The sequence below is a fragment of the Tenrec ecaudatus genome, chromosome 11 (genome assembly GCF_050624435.1).
Source record: "Tenrec ecaudatus isolate mTenEca1 chromosome 11, mTenEca1.hap1, whole genome shotgun sequence".
NCBI lineage: Eukaryota > Metazoa > Chordata > Mammalia > Afrosoricida > Tenrecidae > Tenrec > Tenrec ecaudatus.
The window spans coordinates 17,993,914-18,013,642 of record NC_134540.1 but is presented as its reverse complement, the minus strand read 5'-3'; the positions used below and the strand labels follow the sequence as shown (position 1 = coordinate 18,013,642).

At 39.1% G+C, this 19,729-nt stretch overlaps 1 protein-coding gene across 11 annotated transcripts in view; it reads right to left on the bottom strand.

Moving 5' to 3' along the window:
- MYCBP2 (MYC binding protein 2) overlaps positions 1-19,729 on the bottom strand; it is a 253,443-nt gene that overhangs the window by 54,226 nt on the left and 179,488 nt on the right. For 7 of the 11 annotated variants that reach the window (XM_075562947.1, XM_075562949.1, XM_075562951.1 and 4 more), the window contains 4 exons: positions 9,855-10,079; positions 8,838-8,970; positions 7,149-7,271; positions 4,383-4,538 (listed from right to left, as the gene is read on the bottom strand). In XM_075562947.1, the coding sequence (XP_075419062.1) occupies positions 4,383-4,538; positions 7,149-7,271; positions 8,838-8,970; positions 9,855-10,079 (637 nt within the window). The remainder of the gene's footprint in view (positions 1-4,382; positions 4,539-7,148; positions 7,272-8,837; positions 8,971-9,854; positions 10,080-19,729) is intronic. The other 4 variants (XM_075562954.1, XM_075562958.1, XM_075562957.1 and 1 more) reach the window with 3 other exon arrangements.

Sequence of the window (19,729 nt, the reverse complement as noted above, 5' to 3'; positions counted from 1 at the left end):
ATGGACAAGCAAGGGGGGCTCATTAAGAAGATGAGAAATTTTTTCCTGTTGTGACCCTGCGCCCGCTCTTCTTCGAGAGCAGCAAGAGCAGCTGTCTCCTGAGAATTTTTGTTGGCCAACCTTACCATGCAACCCTGATCTTGGCCCCTCAGATGTCTGTTTGTTCCCAAAACCCAACGAATATGGAAAAGGAACACAATTTTACACCTTTAAGGCTGCCCAAAACTCTGGTTTGGAAGAGTAAATTGGAAGGTACAGAAGTCTTTGGATAAGGATTAGAGAGGTGGAAGCAACACCTGCAGTGTCTAGAGAATATATAGTACTGAGCACTACGGTACAAGTGTCTATGGCACAGGCAGTACATGGGTTTGGATAGGGGATATGTACAGTAACATTATAGCTTCACTCTGTGGTGTTTTCAATAAAGGTTGCTCTGATTTTGCAGAAAGGCCTTTTGACTTCTACTCGTAACGTTCTATGTCATCTGTAAACAAATTCCCGGTTCACTGTGAAGATGAGATAGCTTCAGGTGGGTCTATCTATGGTCAATAACTATCTGGATGCCTACAATGTCTAAAACACTGTTAGAGGCACTGAGACATCAAGTGACGCCCTCAGAAGCAATGAGAAAAGATCCAAACAATAATCAGAAATGTAATATTCTTCAGGAAAGCAGGACGAAGTACCGTATCCCCCCACAAGCCACAAAAACCATATTGCTTTTAAAAACAACTTATTTAGAAACAAAGCAAATTACACAACAGTAAGTTATGAATAGGCATGCTTCCCTTTCAGGTGTGCACTTACACACAAGCGATGAAAAAAAGACGTCACTCTTATTTCTGTAACTGTTTTATTCACTAGGGTAACATTTGAAGCTATTTATTTGTATATATGTGTGAATAATAAAATCTTCCCATGAATTTAAAAATTAATAACCAGAGGTGGATACTGAGTTAATGTAATGCACCCATTATTTTACATTTCAAAGGTTAGTGAAAAAATACTCAGCGGGGGGTGGGTGGAGAGGAGGGGCTAAACAGAATCACTGAGACTCACTCTATCAGAAATGCTAGACAGTTACAATATGGGCTTGGGATCCATGCCTCTGCAGGACTTCTCTACTGAACTGGGAACTTCACTTAGGAAGACCTTCTTTTTTCCCAAACTATATTCTTAAAGCTAAACTTCAGTGAAAAATAGTCATTAATATAAACAAAGAGAATAACTATAACTAGAAAATGCTAAAATACACATTAAAAACAGATTTTGGATTATTTATCAGAAGGTGACACTGAATAGTGTACTTAAAAAACATGGCCTTTGGAGGCAGAATATTGTTCCCGTTTCGACTCTGTCATTTATGATCTTTGTTTCCAAGGCCAATCGTTTACCCTCTCCAAGTCTGATTCTTTCTCTACACAGTGGAAGTAAGGCACATGACCTCAAACGAGGATGAAGTACTGTGTTTACTACACCTTTCATACACAGTACAAGCAAAAACCGTACACATATTCTCCTTCACGTAATAGTAGAGTTTGGTATCACAACTCATAGCATGAAAATGGCTCTCATTTAATTAATTGGTAAAGGGACGTTCCATATGAGTAAGCCATCTTTAAGCAGGGTGAAATGCTGATGGGACGGGTGTCAGGGACATTTAGGGAGAGATGATAGTGAGGCTTAAGAAAAGTGGTGTTAATCAGGATGAGCCTTAACAATACATATCCTTTCACCTTTAAACACCCTAAAATAATGTGAGCAATACCACTAACTTATTGTCAAAATTAAAACAATTGCTAAGATTCCATGCTTTTTCTAGTTTTACTTCTGTCTTCTGGGATTTAAACTTTAGTGTGAGCTTCTAAGAAAACATACTGTTAAGAACGAGGGGTGGGGTGTCGGAGCAGAGACTCCAAACCCATCCATAGCAGAGGGACATCTCCTCACAGAAGGGTCACGAGGAAGGGACTAGTCAGCCAGGGCGCAGCGTAGCACTGATGAAACGCACACTATTCCTCTGGTTCCTCCAGGCTTCCTCACCCCCCACTCTCATGACCCCAGTGCTGCCTCTCACTGAGGGCTCGGCTGGAGGATGGACACAGGTACACAGAAATGCTCAGGACACACGCAGTCCAGGTCAGCTAAACCCCTCAACAACAGCAATGGGAGTAATGACACCAGGATGGTAGGGGGAAGAAGTTAGGGAGAGGAGTGGGGAAGAAATCACGGGGGAAGGGAGACAGTGGTCGGTGTAAGATATGAAAATAATCATTTATGATTTATCAAGGGGTTACGAGGGTGGGTGGGGAGGAGGGAGGGTAAAAAGAGGAGCTGATCCCAAGGGCTCAACTAAGATGTAATTCTTTAAAAAATAATGAAGGCAACGTATGTACAAATATGCTTGATACAATTGATGTATGGATTGTTGTTATAAGAGCTATAAGAGCCCCCATAAAATGATCTTAAGAATGAAAAGTAAAAAAATAAAGAAAAGTTTTAAGTCTGAGTCACTGCCTTCATTGAAATGCAGGCACTTGAGTATTCAGCACGCGGTACCCGAGGCCTTCATTCCGTGACCACAGTTTCACATCGATTCTAAGGTGGTGGTGGGAGAACAGGTGTTACTGGTAACACACATATCAGGCACGGGCTTGATAGAGTTACCCCACTGGAAAGCCTGGCATCTCCTCAAAGAACCAGCTGAATCTTAGTAAGTCTTTGACTTGAAATAGTATGTTTTATTAATTAAAATTTACAACATAAAAGTAATTTCATTTGCTTTGGTGAAGATTTGTAACCAACCCTCAGCAAGAACAACAGCATTCCTTTCTACCTCTGTCTGCGGTTGCTATGGTATGATCAAGACAATTTCTTTTGCAAAATTTTACTATTCCTAATAAGAGTTTTCCATCTGGCTAATTATAATGATTATAATTATAATAATTATAATCTTCTTCCTTTTTCCTTTTATCTCCTAATCCCTACATGGAAAATATTGTAACCTGGCTGCATTTAAGTGCTAAAAGTCTGCTGTCCTATAAAGTTAGTAGACTGAGTTTCTCTCTTCTATAATGCCTATCGTGGCAGGAGAGAAAACAGTTCACACCCACAACACTATTCCATTTACTTGAAATTCTTCTCTTACTAAAGACCCTACAGACACTATCGTCCAAGAAGAGATGCCGATATCTAGGAATGATCCTACTCACAGTGCTACGTGTATTTCCAGAGCAAGCACTTTCATGAGCCAGACTCATCTAACATAGTGTAAGTCCAGAAAGTTTAGATTCCTGTGTATACTTTACCCAAGATGGACAGTAATAACCATTATAAATAACATAACTATGTGTACACATATACTCCCCCTGCCTCTGAATACAACACAATCTAGTATTCTTTTAGGTAATACTGACAGTACCAAAGTATTATTTTCAGAATAGTACCTCAGACCTAAGTGCACAAGTACATTATGAAACCAAAGAGGCTATGTATTTGAATCCAAACCATGGGTGCGCAAATGGAGACTAATAAACAATCTCATTTACTGAGTGGAGTTATCTAGCCCACGTGAGCTTCGAGGGCCAAGAACAATGTGCTATCGTACTGTGAGCATGTTGGGAGATCTCGGAGGAAGGCTCAGCAGCTTATTAAGGAAAAGGAATACTCGGCAAAGGGTAACTCGAGCCTGTCTTCCCATCAGCCTGAGTCTACTTGCTCTAGTAACTTGAGTTAACATCATGGATGAACAGCTTAGGGCAGTCTTAAAACACGCCGAAATCAAATGATGAGCTCAACATTTTAAATGGAGTTGGGGGGAGGCAAGAGAGAAATGAACAATTTGAAAACAATGTGGAAATCTTGCTCTTTACTTTCCACAGATGTCAACTTCACTTAAAAGAAACACGCACACTTGGGGACACCAGTATGGTCTCTCCTCCACCCAGTTATTGATATGTTGAAACAGGCTTATTCCTGTGGGGCATCACTAAGCAACACAGATCCAGGAAGAAGTAAATAATCCAAGTTATCCCTAGACTTGGTGTGTACCACAGCCAAGCATGTTAAGAAATAAAATCCCAATTTGTGTTTTCCTTAATGTTTTCATAGCACGTATTTACTAGTATTAGAATTAAAATTAGAAAGCTAAAACCTGCATTGTAAAAAAACTATTCTTAGTAAAGGAAAAACGTGTGCGACTGAGAACAAATGCCGGAGCTGCAGAATGTTTTCCTTAGAGTAGCTTAAAAAAATATGGGAGGGGGCCACATCCTAATGAAATAAAAGCATCAGGTGAGTTGAGAAATAGTTCGTATCTGATAGACAACTCAGAACAAAGCTTCAGTCACGGCGTGACGAGGCAGTAAGGCTGACAGACTTACTCTGAAGCTGAGGTTGCTGGAAGGAAAGGGGCTGTCCGAACACAAATGGGCTGTGGACTAGGGAAGAGGGAGGATTTGCAGCTTGATCAAAGATGGAAGGAGCTGGGAGATTGGGCCGTGACTGAATGGAATTCAATATGGCACTCAGTTGGTCACCTGCAGTGAGCAAAACAGTCAAAACTACAACTTGTTATTAATTAACATCCCAAATGGCAAAGTGAATGGTGCTTTATAACATTCAGATATTGTTAAATATTTAACAAAGCTATGCCAGTTCAGAAACGTGTGGAAGTTGGTGATCTTTTCGTCCTCAAATTTTACGTATGCTTTCTCTTTTAATGGAAGCATCCATCCAATCTCGTATGAACAGTCCACCTACAAAACCAGACACATCTAAATTCACGAGACAAAAAGGAGCAGCACAGAAGAAGGAGCTCTAAGTTCAATGAATACCACACACGTATGGAGGACGAGCTACGCCAGTGAACGCAACACTGACCCTGCCACTCCTCCTCACAGGCAGTAGGACGTTTCATGCAGAAATTAAGCGCTTAAGACTCTACTCTAAAAGGAAGCAATGAAAGAGGAAAACTGTTAAGAATTTGTATATTTAATCTATAACAAAAATTACACTTTCGTTTTTCTACTGAGCCTACCAAAGAAACTTATAGTTATTCCTTTTAAAAGTAATGATTTTTTTGTTTTTTTGGCTTAGAAGGATAATATAAAGATCTACTAAGACCTGTATGATAAAAAGGGGGTTCCTAATTTTAATGGTTTTTGCTTAAATTTGAAATAATTATTTTTCCTTATAATTAAACACCAGGGACTTTATAGAAAGGTGTTTAGTACAGATATGAAATAAGTAGATGGTGGCAACTCCTCTATTATATAAGCATACATACATTTATAGTTTAAGTGACATTAAAGAAATGGAAAAATGAAAACACATCCAGACTGGCTGAAGAAACTAGAAAAACAGTAGCTTTTCCACCATTATCCCCAAACTCCAATAGTTTCCGGAGTGAAAATTTCAACAGAAGCACCAACAAGGGGTAGACTTACACGGAAAGAGCCATTTATACTAGATGTCTCTACTTAATAAAAAAAATGACACTGTAGATTATAGAAAGAATTTTGAAGACTTTTAAAAGAAAATGAGAATCGATATTCAAGGCAAATAAGATTAAATATAGTTAATTGAGTTACATATGTAATTTAATATTATTTGCCCCATCTAAATGTTTTAAAGGCCTAATAACAAATGCATGCTTTTTAGAAATATTATTTGAAAGAGAAAATTCATTATTTTTATTTAATAATTAAATTTGTTTGAAAATTTACTTAAAGCCTCATTATTTTTATTTAACGACAAACATTCTCAGAAATGGTTTGTGTTTCTTGCAAGTTGATTTCTAATCCTTCAATGGTTCACATGACAGTCCTCCATTATCACAGGTTAAGGCATTTTTAAAGACGGAAAGTATACAATTTGAACTAAGCATGCCTTATAGAAATTACTACTGAAGTATAGTACTGGAATGTAAACACAGAGATTTTAATTCAAGTAAGGACAATGATAAAGAGATATAAAGGAAAAAATCATCAGCAAAATTCATCCTAGAGAAAAATGAAATCTAGCTTAAGTTTACAGAAATCAAAGCTACTACAAATGAGCAAACTGATAGAAGCCAGGGCTACAGAACACATCACTTCAAGAGAGGAAGGAAACCCAGAAGGAACAAGTCTTGTTGCCAGGCTATATCACAAAATATTTTGTGGAAAGTAGTGAAAGTACTCACAGAAAAGAGTCTTACTTTAAATCGGATACTGCTTTGCCAATTTGTACGCCTTTGATTTTTGTTATGTTGTCTAATAGCTCTAGTCACAACTTCGAGAACAATATTGAATAAGAGTGGTGATAAAGTACTAAATTGGATGTTTTTAATACACTAATGTAATTTGTATTTCATGGACTAGTTCCATCACTTGCTATTCAACTTAGGCATGATACAATGTTTACTGTGTGAAATCAAGTCCTGTGAATCAGTATAAATAAAACTTTAAAATTACTCCCACACAACAGGTGATCTTCTTCCTCCTGTCCGTCATCAGACTGCGTGTGTTATACGCCGACAGGGCGAGTGGCTTTGCAGGAGGTAGTGCCATATGCGTAGCAAAGAATACGAGCAAGCCAACCTACACACAAACGCAACTTGGAATGGATTTCATTGTCGGTTAGTTTGGAATGAAACAACTGCTGTTGGGGCTGCTCCTGACGTAGGATTTCCCTACAGTGAAGCTAACAGGGGCGTATACATTTTATAGTCACGCAGCTTAGGCGACGTTTCCTTTTATATCTTTCTGGTTTCGTAGCATTTTTGCATAATCCCAAATTCACTAAGCTCTCTTGGTTCATACATATTTAATGAGGATGACGTATAACACTATACAAATATATTGCTTGAAAGTACATTCTGATTTTAAACAGATCGTTTGGATTACGTTTCAGGTGTGTCTACACAAAATGACTGCCTCTGAAGGAGGGGGTGGGAGGAAGCCTAGGAATTTCTATAAACTTAAGCTAAAATTGGCAAGAAAGTAACATTGTAAAAAGGCTAGCTTTATTTCCATGTTAAGTGTTAATGGCCTATAAACAACCTTAAGTTGAACTTTGTGGGTGAAAAGAAATAAAAGTGGGCAGAAGAGAATGGTTAGAAAATATATTCAAGTGTATTAAGGAAGAAACTCACTTTGAATACGTACCTTTACCATTTCCAAGACCATAATCGAATCCTTGGGCACTGCAGCTTGCTCCTTTGTTAAACGCGTGTACTGAGAAAGGGCTTGGTGGCGGGGTTTGAGAGTTCTGATCCAGAAGAACTTGCTCTACAATGAAAGGCACAGCTGTAAAGTTAGTTTCTTATAGGAGACTCCCTATTTAACTAACAAAAAGTGAAGCACTGCAAGAATACTTTCCGATAGGCTTTAAAATGACATTCAAACCAACTGAAAAAATGAAAATCACTTGACAAAATGGAATATCTTCTTTTTGTTATTGATCAAGCACAGAGGGTAATTTTGAAAAAGGTTATGCTTTTATGGAATATATTTTTCATTGTGGCAAGAGGCAACACTGACCTCAGTTCTGAATGGACATTCCTTTTTATTTGCAACATATATATAGCAATATCTTATTAAAAAACAGTGGCTACACTAGTAAATCAGATGCAAAAATCTTTTTCATAATAGTATTCAAATGGAAAAAAATTCCTAAAAATGTCTTAAGTATTTGTCATCCAAATAAATGTTCACTTATAAGATACTTTTAGTACATTTGAAAATTATGGAGAGAAGTATTTTTATTTATAAGGATATATTCCTCTTAAAAAAAAGAACAATATGCCAGGTCATACAATCAGAATATATTATCCTGAAGTCAAGAATGTGTCTTTAAGAAGCAAAAGGCAAATATTTTATCCAATTTACAAATAGTAAGTTGCAACATAAGAAACAAGTAACAAGTTATTTCCTATTACAAGACACATGGCTGTAAGATTTTAGTTCTCATCATCTTACACATACAAATATCATAAACCTATTCCTCACTTATCAACTATCTCATTATCCAATACTTTTTGACAATAAAGAGTTGCCATTTGATTGTTTTGTGCATTCTCAAAGCAGACACCGAGGTGGGAGGAGAGAGTAACACTCACAGTGAGATGACTCACTCAAAACTCTCACTACCACAGAGCTGACTGTGAGTCACACCAACCCCATAGGACACAGCAGAACTGCGCCTGTGGGTTTCCTAAGCTAAATCGCTACGGGAAAAAGAAAACTTCATCTTTTTCCAAAGGAGCAGCTGGTGGCTTTGAACTACTGATCTACTGATTAGCAGCCTAATGCATAAATAAGCCACTTACACTACCAGGGATTCTTTAGAATGAGGAGGCGGACAAAAAGGAAAATTTTTAATTAAATTCATATCCCTGTTTTACAAAGTAAAATTAAGTTTACAATTAAAATCTAACAAAAACAGGACATTTTGGGAAGATATTAGGCTTCTGTTCAATGCTCCTTCTCTGAGAGAATGAATTAGATGCCATTGGTGGCTTGCAAAATGAACGTCCCATTCCGTGGTAAACTGGATAAAAGCTCAGTTGTAGACTGGCACAGAATCAGCCACATAAAATTGAATTCATGATTTTAGAAAAATGGATTCAAATGGTTCACGTTTTCTTTAATTTGTTCCTTTCATATCTTTTCAATTAATATCACTGCATTTTACACATCCATTTTAAAGCTGAATAAAATTTTAAATCTCAGTTTGGATTTAATTTTTCAAATTCAGCACCTACAAAAAGCTCCTTAACAGGAGAGAGATACACTGCATTAATTTCAATATGTCAAGGGTTAATCAGAATAAATCACAAATTTAAGCCAACTTGCCATCTTCATGTCGGAGGTACTGGTTGCCGCCTCTGTCTCTAGCTAAGGACCAAGCCTCTCCTTCATCACTCTCACAGAACTCTACCATGCTGTTCTTATCCAGCTGCACCCACGTACCTTCCGAATTGGTCACCTGGTACATGACAAAAAGCACGATTGAGTGGCTTTACGCTTTCTGGGCACCTGGACTGAAAACCATATACAGTTAAAGCGTTCGATTCGTGTAAGCATCTCAATATATTTCTGCCATGAAACTGGCTTCTGAAATAAAGACCGCAGTCTGAGAGGTAAGAGAAATCAACGGTAAGTTCTCTAAAACGCTACTTTCTTATGATTTTGGCAAAATAGTAAAAATTTTAAAAACACAAAGATAATCCGTAAGCAGTTTTAACTGCTACCAAGAAACATCAAACTCATTATTTCTTTTTTTTCCTCCTGAGATATCTCAACCCAGCCTGCGTCTACTATGTAGGTGGATGGTACTGGTGTTGGTGCGACTTGAATGCGACCTGGCCCTGAGAAATAGCATGACACACTACATCTTCAAGCTCATTGGCTGAGGCAAATGCCACCGTGGAACTTTTCTTTGCTCAGGGCTTCAGTGAGCTACACGAACGGGAACAAAGAAGTGAACTCTTTGTCATGGGGGTCTCATTTCCATACCGGCTCATGTCCACTATTTTAAAATGCTGATAATCCATGACAGTACAGTAAACATTTGCCACATAACTGAGAAGAAAATAATGCAAAACCCAAACAATTATGCACAGCAATCCAAAATCATTCGGTTAACAGAGATTCTTTCCACAAGGATCATTATGAAAATAAAATTATTTAGAAAAGAAGCACAGAAAAATTACGATTAGTTTTTTGAATCCAAGCTCAAGAACATTAAATTCATTTACAACACCAGGGACGGTTCTCCGTCCTGGGAAGGAAAGGACAGCCAGAGATCCACTGGGTAGAGCACAGTAATAATGAACGGCTTAGAAGACATGAAGCTACGAGCATCCATACCTCTCCCACTGCCTTGACTCTGTTTCCCAGAACTAACATTCCAATGGGGATACCTCTAAGGTTGGGGCAGCTTCTGATGTTGTGACCTGAAGGTCCGGTCTTCACTACCTTGTACATGCCGGGCCCTCCGCGCAAGAACGGCATCTCCTGTTCTCGCATGGCTGCTTCCTGTGAGGAGCAGGAGCTCGTGTCTTTGAAAAAGTCATCAGAATTAGTTTTAGGTTCCTGAAAATTTGAATAGGAAAAGGAAAAGAAAGAGAAGACAGTTTTATTGTCAGTTTCAAAACCTTGTTAGTTATACCTATGAGGCAAGTCTACAGTCCTGTAAGAAAGAAAGCAGGTAACTATCTGGAGAGAAGTTGGCATTTCTCTCTATCGTTATTGGGGAAAATCTGTTTGCTCTTTGTTCTTAAGTTGCAGAGCTGGACACGCAAGAACCCCTGATGTTTTCGTCAGCACAGCTGAGAAATAACAATAACCCCCGATATTACTACTTCTATCCTTTAAGGCAATAATCAACAGTACAAGAAATACAAATAATTCACCACATTCAAGACAAATGAATGATTCTGAATCAGGATTTTTATTGCAGCACCAAACGCTGGCATGAGTGAAAGAGGGACGCTTCACTGCCTCCCACTTTTGTCTGCAGTCCTCATTAGCAAATAGAGAAAATAACTTGAAGAGTCTGGGGACTTTTCAGAGATAGAGATGATGAAAAATACATCACACACAGCTACACCTTAATGATTGCTCTTAATGTAAGAAGTAAAACTGCTTGTAAGATTTTTTCACACCACACTCTACTGCAGAGCAAATGCCCATGGCCGGCTAGGTTTGCCAGGTCGTTACCACACAATTAGAAGCTGCTGTTGTTCTTCAGGGAAGACAACAGCAACTATGCCTTCAGCAGAGAGGGCAAGATGAATTCTGCATAAAGTGCATTTAAATATAGAAGAATAGTCTCTGCATGGATGAGAACAGCCAGCCCGGTATCTGCGCTGCGGCTGATGGCTGTGATGGAATTGTGTCCTATTTGAATGCGACAAAAAGGAAGAGATAGCCTACCTAACCTGTCCTCTGTCCGCGGCCCCAAATACAGGCAAACGAACACCGGGGTGTCTTTCCAGCACCGCTGTGATTTATAGGAACATCTCTTGGGCTGTTGGAGCCCTGGCAGCACCATCAGGACAGCACCATGTTGCCAAAGGCAAAATGCAAATTCACTAGCCACTCGGTAGGAGAGATGAGCATCTATCTGCTTTACTAAAGATTTGGTCTTGGAAACTATAGAGGGTACTCTATGGAAGTGTTTTTGTTTGTTTGTTTTTAAACACCATAGTTTGAAATTTAGATGGCACGCAACATATTACTTCATATTCAAACAGAGCAAAGCATAACCATGCTTGAGCACTTCCTTGAACATGAACTTCAATACATAATATGTTAAGAGAGTACAGGAGCCGCCGCAGCACAGTGGCTATGCGATGGGCTGCGAACCTCAAGTTCAGCAGTTCCCAACCACCAGCTGCTTTGTGGGGGAAAAAATGAGGTCTTCTACTCTCGTCAAGAATCATTAGTCTCAGAAAATCACAGGGGCAGTTCTGCCCTGTCCTACAGGGTTGGTATGAGTCACCATCGACACAGTGGCAGTGAGTTTTGTGTCTCATACTAAAATGTAAGTATCTAGGGTTCACATAGGTAATCAAAAAAGAAAAATCTTGTTATTAAGTAGTATGTGGAGCCAAGCATTCTGAGCACCTAATATGTTGTTAATTCAATATATGGTTGGTCAAGGCAAAATTTAAACCTCCTATTAGCTTCACACATGTGATAAATATTCATTAGTTTTTATTACAAATATATATCATGGGCAATACTTAATTTACATGTACTGCAAATATCACATAGCATTTACCTAACATGTTTTATCTCTGGCTATGAAATTTAATGGAAATAAATGTTGAAATACTTGAAAAACTTAAGAGTAGATTCAGAATCAAAAATAGATCTTAAATATTTACTATATATAGTATTCCACACTCGTAATATATTTAGTAAAACCCTTTAACATGTTTTTGTGAATGATCAATTTTAGCAAACATCATGTTATTATTTCATAGTTGAGGAGCCCTGGAGGAGCTGCTGGGCAAGCATTAGACTACTGACCAAAAAGTCAGCCGTTCAAGTCCACCAGCTGCTCTAAAGGAGAAAATTGAGGCTGCCTGTTCTTGCAAAAATTTACAGTCTTGGATGCCCTTTATAGAGGTGCTTTGAGTCAGACTTGGCTTGATGGCAGTTGAGTTTCATTTCACAAGATTAAGTAAAATGTTTTGCTCCTATGCACTACATTTTTTTTCAAGTACATGGTATGATATGTCAAAATAACAAGTATTTAGCAAGAAACACAATTTCTTGGTCAGGAAATAATGTCCCTTCAACAATTAATTAGTTATAAGAGCAATTCCAACTTTTAATCACTTGGGGTAACATCAGGTGACAAACCTTCAGGTAAAGCTAACTACATCTGTAAACTGTCCACAGAAAGGCAGTGTAGTTTTTATTATAGTAGTTAACATTTCATTGGACAGTTAATAAACTCTATAAATCTAAAATGGCATTTACCTGATTTTTTAATACAGTAAAGTATAATAAATCAGGGACAGGTAGCATTTGCTACAACTGTGTCTGGCCCTCTCGAGCAGTCTTCAGATACATGCTTTAGTTGATACGGAAATGTCAGACCTGACCATCAGTATCTGAAATGGACTGGTTTCAGGATGACTCCCTCCTCCCTCCATTCCCGCCTCACAATCAAATGAACAGTCACAGGGCAATGCAAAAGCCAGGCAGAGGGAAAAACAGAAGAATCCAGAGCCAGGCCACCACCACCTCAAGCAGCTCGTTCCCAAAACGCTAGACTGGGAAGTAATTGCTGGAGAAGCTAGGCATCAAATAAAATCCAACAAATGTTCAATGTTCACCTTAAACAAGCAAGATATTCTTTACCAGAAGTAGAAGTAAAAAGGGTGGAGGGGGACAGGACAGGACAGGAAAGGAACAATTTTAGCATTCTCACATCTTTCTTTTGGCAGGAAAAAAACACACACAAAAGAACAATCATTAATCTTAAGCAAAGGCTTCGCAGCATGCGGAAACATCTGAATAACGCGAAACTGTTCCTTACAGTTAACTCACCTGGGGGGAAAAAGCTTTGGAAGTCCATGAAAATACGTCCCAGTCCCTGCCTCCTTGGCTAGCATTAAAGACATTCTGAGCGACAAAGTTCAAGAAAGAGAGATCAACAGAGAAAGGGAACAGAGTACCATCTGCAGAAGCTGCACAGTAGCACACTTTTTGCTGTGTTCTAGCACCAACCTGGAGGCATTAAGTTACTATAGAGAAACTGAAGCCACCTGAGGAAGCCAGGAACCAAGGAAATTTGGACAAATCAAAATTTTTGTCAAAAGCTCTTCATGGATATAGTGTGTCATGCCATTTGCTAAAATTAAGAGCCAGACATCGGTATAAAAAGCTTAAGAGAGTCAATGCAAGAAGGAAATCTTCCAGTTCTTTTAAGTGAAGAGGCATCAGTTCTAACACAAGCCCGATTTGTTTTATGACAGAAAGCAGTCTGCTGTTTTACAGAGAAAACATGAATATAACCTGTATAAATAATGCAATAATTACTATGACTAATAATGGCATGTAGTATATGTGAACTATTTGTCAATTTTTAATATACAATTTTTGGAACATACACACACGCACACACGCGCAAACACTAAGTCATTTTTCAGTTTTTCTCCCCTACCAAAAATGAGAAAAGAAAAATTAGTTTGAAATGTTACTGGGTGCTTTTTAGCAAATTTGTTAAATAAAACATACAATTCCCATCCCCACCCCCTGCTACCACTAAATCATAGCACAGTCTTGTTTTGTCCGTCTCAAAGTTTAGGACATGTACAGAGCATTTAAGATGTTAGAGTCTAAATATATCTTGGAAACAAAACAACCAGTTCATAGCAGTGTGATACCAAAAACATTAGTGTGTTCATAAATGTCTCAGTGGAAGCTTAAGGGATATCTTAATATACATACATTAGGCCACTGATTTATCTGACCCAAAATCGACAACTTTCCAGTGAGTAGCAATTGTACAATTTCACTACTTCTACAAATATTGTGGCGCATTTCCGTTTGGACAAAACAGCGAACACTCAAAATGTCATATTTGATATTCTCATCCGAGACTTCAGGAAACATCACAATTCCCAGTCTTCTGGTACGCCGTTTTAGGCAATGAGAATTTATTTCTCTAATTCTAAATGTTTCCTCATGCATATATGTTTGTATAACTGTAGATACAAGTACACACATATGCATACATACATGCTAACGCTGAGAAAGAATGTGCATAACAACCTCGGCAAAATTAAGTTTTCATAATATGCCTGCAAATAACTGTGAAGCAAAACCAAACCCCTAAACCCCACATTTGAAAACAGGTAACGGATAGGTAAGGTGGAAACATGTGGGAAAACATTTCGTAAAGCTCTTTTGGGCTGCAAGTTGTCTCCACCAGCTAACTCAGACACATAGTGATGTGTGGGTTATGTACTCAATGTGCTCTCTCCTCTTCCAAGAAACTGTGGTGCAGACCTTTCGACATAAAACAACATCAGAAAATTTTCAGCATTTGGATTTTTAGCACAGATTATTATTCATGTTAAATGCAGCGTGAAAAGCAATGCAGATGAAGTTAGCGATGAAGAAGCAATGTGGTGATTGGAAATTCTTAAAGCTTGCACCTCTCTTTTAGTTCAATATGTAAACTGAAGCATGTGTGCAATATACAAAGATATTTGAAGGAGATGCAGCCGCCGCTCAAGGTAATGAACTGCCAAGAAGCTCAACTTTGCAAAATATGTTCATTACACTTGGATTCCAATTTGCCACTTTCCACTTTTGTAGAAAGTCCACACTGGTTTACTATACAAAGGTTTTTTTTTAAAAAAGATTTGATGCCCTAATAAGATGGAATTTTATTCAGTTTTATCAAGCATCATTTTTTTATATCAAGTACCAAAAGTTCACCAAATAGTTGGAACTTAAAAATAAGAGATACTCTGTAATTTTCTTTGGTAAATTTTAGAAAGATGTAGCCTGAATATACAGACATGCAAGAAAATACTAATTTCTTTAACATCTTAATAGTAAACTGTGTGAATGACCTCTCACACTTGTAAATTACACAGGTTCCTGTATGTGTACGTATGTATATATATATATATATATGTATATATATATATATTCTAGGATATGCAGTCTTCACAGTAATTTGATTTTTAATCCTCAAAACCATTTTAAAGGCAAAAAAATTCCATCAAGAAATGAGAATATTAAAGCATACAAGAAGCCTACCTAAATTAACAAACCATCAAATTGCAACTCCTAAGTCGATACTCTCTTAAGGCTCAGAAAATGACCAACTAAGTAAGTTATTATGACAAACATACGTGAGCAAACATGCCAAAGCTCATGCAAAAAAAATAACAATCTTGTTCTAGGGTAAGCACAGAGGCAAAACCTGTTATTTGAAAAGCCATCTTTATTGAGATATAGTTCACAAGCCACAAAAAGCAACCACTTTTAGGGCACAATTCAATGTGTTTTAGTGTGTTCGCATATACCGACCCCCAATATCCATCCCTCAGGACACATCTTAAAAGACTTCTGTTGAACGTGGCCTATTTGCTTGATGTCGTTTTCTCTTCCACGCAACTCCTCCCACCTACTCACAATGCTGGAAGACTTCAATTTCAACAGAGTTACCAAAGGGTCAAAATGCTAATGCCTCTTAACATTAAAAAACAAAAAAACGTTGCTTTTCCGAAAATTTGAGCTTTTGAATTTAGGTAGCTAAATGCCTATCCTGCCATATGGATAATCAGTTCTCATAATCAGATTGATCCGTTTTATCTTCAATATATAACATGGTATTCATCCTCATTCAACCGCTAGGTAGAGTTGAGTATTCATATTTATTAAAACTTGGATAGTTCTCGCCAAAGTAGTCTGATTTTTAATAGTCACATCTACTTTATCTTTCATTACCCTATCCATCCTTCTCTCTCCACTAAGTGAAAGCTATTAAACAAACACCCGGGACCTTGGGGTTTGGGTTCCAGCTCCACCACTGGCTTTTGTGATCTGGTTGGGTAGCTAGCTCCCTCCTGATACTGGACACCCAGGATCACAAGGAGAACTGAAGGGGTTGCTAAGGTAAGGAGCATACATGCACCAGGAATTATTTTTGAGGTGTCATGGTCACACCAAACGCAAAGAACTAAATGTAAGTATTTAATAAACGCTGAAAGATTACTAAGAGCAGAGCATGAAACTTAACATATGCGAATAAACCAAGGTTTAAGGAGGGATCCTTACTGAGTTTCTGAGGAGCTTAAGGACAGAAGATGAGGTAGAAAAACACGCCTGATTCCCCCGGTGCCGACCTGCCCCACGTCTGCACTCCTAGCACACATTCAGTGCTCAAGTAAAGCACGATTCCCCAACTTTAGACATTTTAATATTTTTCCTTGAAATTCATTTCAAATTTTTTACCTGGGAACATTTCTTCAAAATTAAGATCAAACATCACCTCCTAAGTGAAATCATCATAGAACTTGCTGCATTGTAATATAATTAATTTAATATTGGGTGTCTACGTTATATCTTGAGCAGTAACTGTGCTCTGACTTACTTAGTTCAATCCTCTCTGCATCTCCACTCGCCACCGCCACCCACTGCCCAGTTAGGATGAGGTACAGAGTAAGAACACAATCCGTCATTCTCTGGCCTGTGATGCTGTGGTGGCTTGCATATTGCTTTCATGTTAGAAGTTATCCTACAAGATTGCAAATACCAAGCAGCTGTGTCAGTGGAGCTTCCAGACTAAGAAAAACTAGAAAGGCCTGTCTAAATCGATCTCTGAAAATTAGCCAATGATGGAGGCCAAAAGAACAGTCTGATTTGCTTGCTTTGCACATATCATCGGAAGGGAGCAACTGTGGAGGAGGACACCAGGTTTGGGAAGAGGAGGTCCAGTGAGGGTGAGGAAGACCCTCGCCAAAACGGATTGATAGCACAGCTGCAACGATGGACTCAAGCCTGCCAATCACCGTGTGTGTGGCTGCCAATGCTGCCTTTCCTGGCACTGAGCTCACTATCGACTCAATAAATATCTATTTTATAAAGAATCAATGAGTATGCGACTCCAGCAGTGCTAAGGTGCACAGTCATGAAAATGTTAGAAGTGTTAGAGAAACCAGGCAGAAGAAAGAGCAGTCCAATGGAAGTCGGTGACAAAGTCTCTAAGACGCATGTACTAAGAAGGGCAGAGTCCTAACAGACTGTAAGCTACGCTCATAGGCACAAAAAGGATTTGTATTCTTATCTTCTTTGTACTTCGCCTTCCCAGTGATTTAAACTAATTCATTTTAAAAGTGGCTAGAAAGAAAAAGAAAAAAATAGTGGCTAGACATAAAGTATATGCCTAATGCTAACCCACAACATCACTAAAGTGCTAAACAGTTAAAGTCACATTTTAATTTAGTACATAAATACAAGGGATCTTCAAAAAGTTTGTGGACAGTAAAACTGGTAAAAAATAAAATTGTGGAAAATTCCATTATCTTTAAATTCATTTTTTTCTTGATCTTTATGATGCCCCCTGTATTTCTTGAGTCAACAAATGATGTTTCCGTGTAGCATTTACTAGGCAGGCCAACATTTAGCTACACAAAATATTTGCAATGAAAACAAGCGTTCTACAATCTGAATAAGAACACTGTGCAACAACAGTTACACTAAACTTGCTCTCAGGACGGTCCTTTAAGCTTCTCTTGAGAGTGCTCAGTGCTGAAATTTACAAACACCCCAACACATACACTCATTTTGTGAGTCAGGATGCAAATAAAAGTCACCAAAACAGAACTGGACGGCCATGAGTCCTTCCTGGCCCAGAGTGACCCCACAGGCCAGGGCAGGGCTGTGGGACCAAACCTCTGAAGGAGCAGAAAGCTTCATCCTTCGCCTGCACAGGGAGCAGGTCCAAAGAGTCTTGATGGCTGGATCTCAATGTTTTTGAGTCATTTTAAGCTAGTGGTATTTTTAAATCTAGTTTTATCTCACATCTCCCAGTTTTCACTTTTTCTTGAGTTGTGTTTTACAGTTAAGAGCTGTATTACAATTAGTTGATTTACTCACAGAGGAACTAAAAGCTAAGGAAGGGCAAATAGCCAGCGTGTTTTGTTGTTGTTGCTGTTTTGTTTTTCCAGTGAAGACCGCAAGATACAAAGAAAGTGGTAGCAAGATACGATTCTTTATAACTGTTAATTTATTAAAGGGATCAATGAAGTCATTCTCCCCTCTATGCCTTGCCACGTTTGCTCTTGCACAAAGTGACTGCAGTGCGCTGCAGTGAATTATTGCTCTTCTACCCATATCTTACCCTAACACCTTCCCAATGACCTTCCTTTTCCTGCTAGCTCTGGGTAAGGTGGTGGGGGAAGACTCTCATTGGATTTATTATAATTCAGCTGTTTGTGATTATTTACATGCTAATTATAATGGCCATCCTGTTGGCTAGAAAAGGAGCTACCTCAGAAGCAAGCATGAAATTGCACTCCCAGCAAGGAGGAGGAAGTGAAATGTGTCCTTTGGACCTCAAGATCCCTGTGTATTGAAGCTCCTTAATTAGAAACCAGTGTGGAGACGGAGGGAAGCAGCAGCAGGCCCAGGAGCCAGAGCAAGAAACAAAGGGTTGACTTCCCAGGCCACAGAACAAGTAAAGGTGAGTGCTTTGGGGCAGGAGATTGGCTAATGGTATGGGGTGTCTCTGGGCACTTAATTGGGGCAAGTGGGTTTGCTGATGCATGGAACTGGAACGGAGTGCCTTTGGATCTAGGCTTACAGTGGAGTGCCATACCACTTGGGCATTCACTGACAGTCCTAAATGAGCTTTGTAATGTTGCTTGCACAGGGTAGGGGTGGGGCCACGAGGCTGAGGGCCAGAGAGCGGCGTACCTGTGGGCATGGCTGAGAAAAGACTGTCCTGAGCGAACATCTGTCTCCTTAACATTTCTCACTCAAATTATACAACCTGTTCACTTCCATAATACACGCCATGGTTGTGAGCATGGTCTATGAGGTCTGTGTCACTATTACAGTGACGTATAGAAATTTGCTGAGGAGACCTTTGTGAGCGATGGTTGGCCTGAGAATTGGTAAGGTGGGGCATGTCAGGCCTTGGCTTCCTCGGCATGGGTCTGAGACAGCTGATGTTCAAGATGGCGATATTCCTTCCCCCTTCTGCCACTGGAAGGAGCCCTGGGGGTGCAACAGTTACATATCGGGCTTCAATCGGCCAAGTCAGCACTTTGAAACCACCAGGAGCTCCCTGGGAGAAAGACCGGGCTTTCTTCTACTCCTGTAAAGCGACAGTCTCCGGTACCCACAGGGACGGTGCTATTAGGAGTCGGCATTGACTTGATGGGAGTGAGGTTTTGTTGTTGTTTTGGTCTTCTCTAGCTAGAGGAGGTCAGACGTAGCATCGGTATCGTCACTTTTTATAATGATGGACTCAGAAACACACTTACTGATTATACAGGTACCTTCCCCAATCCCTACAGATAAAGCCTTGGAAACGAAGCCTGTTTCTGCTTGGCTGGCCTTCTCTGCTGATGCCCAAGGTCAATTCATCTTCCCACACTGTACTCCCTGTGTCACATTGGTCACCACTGAAACATAAGCCCCTATATCATTTATCTGCTCTTATTTTTACACTGAGATCACTCTGTGCTTCTCTTTGATCC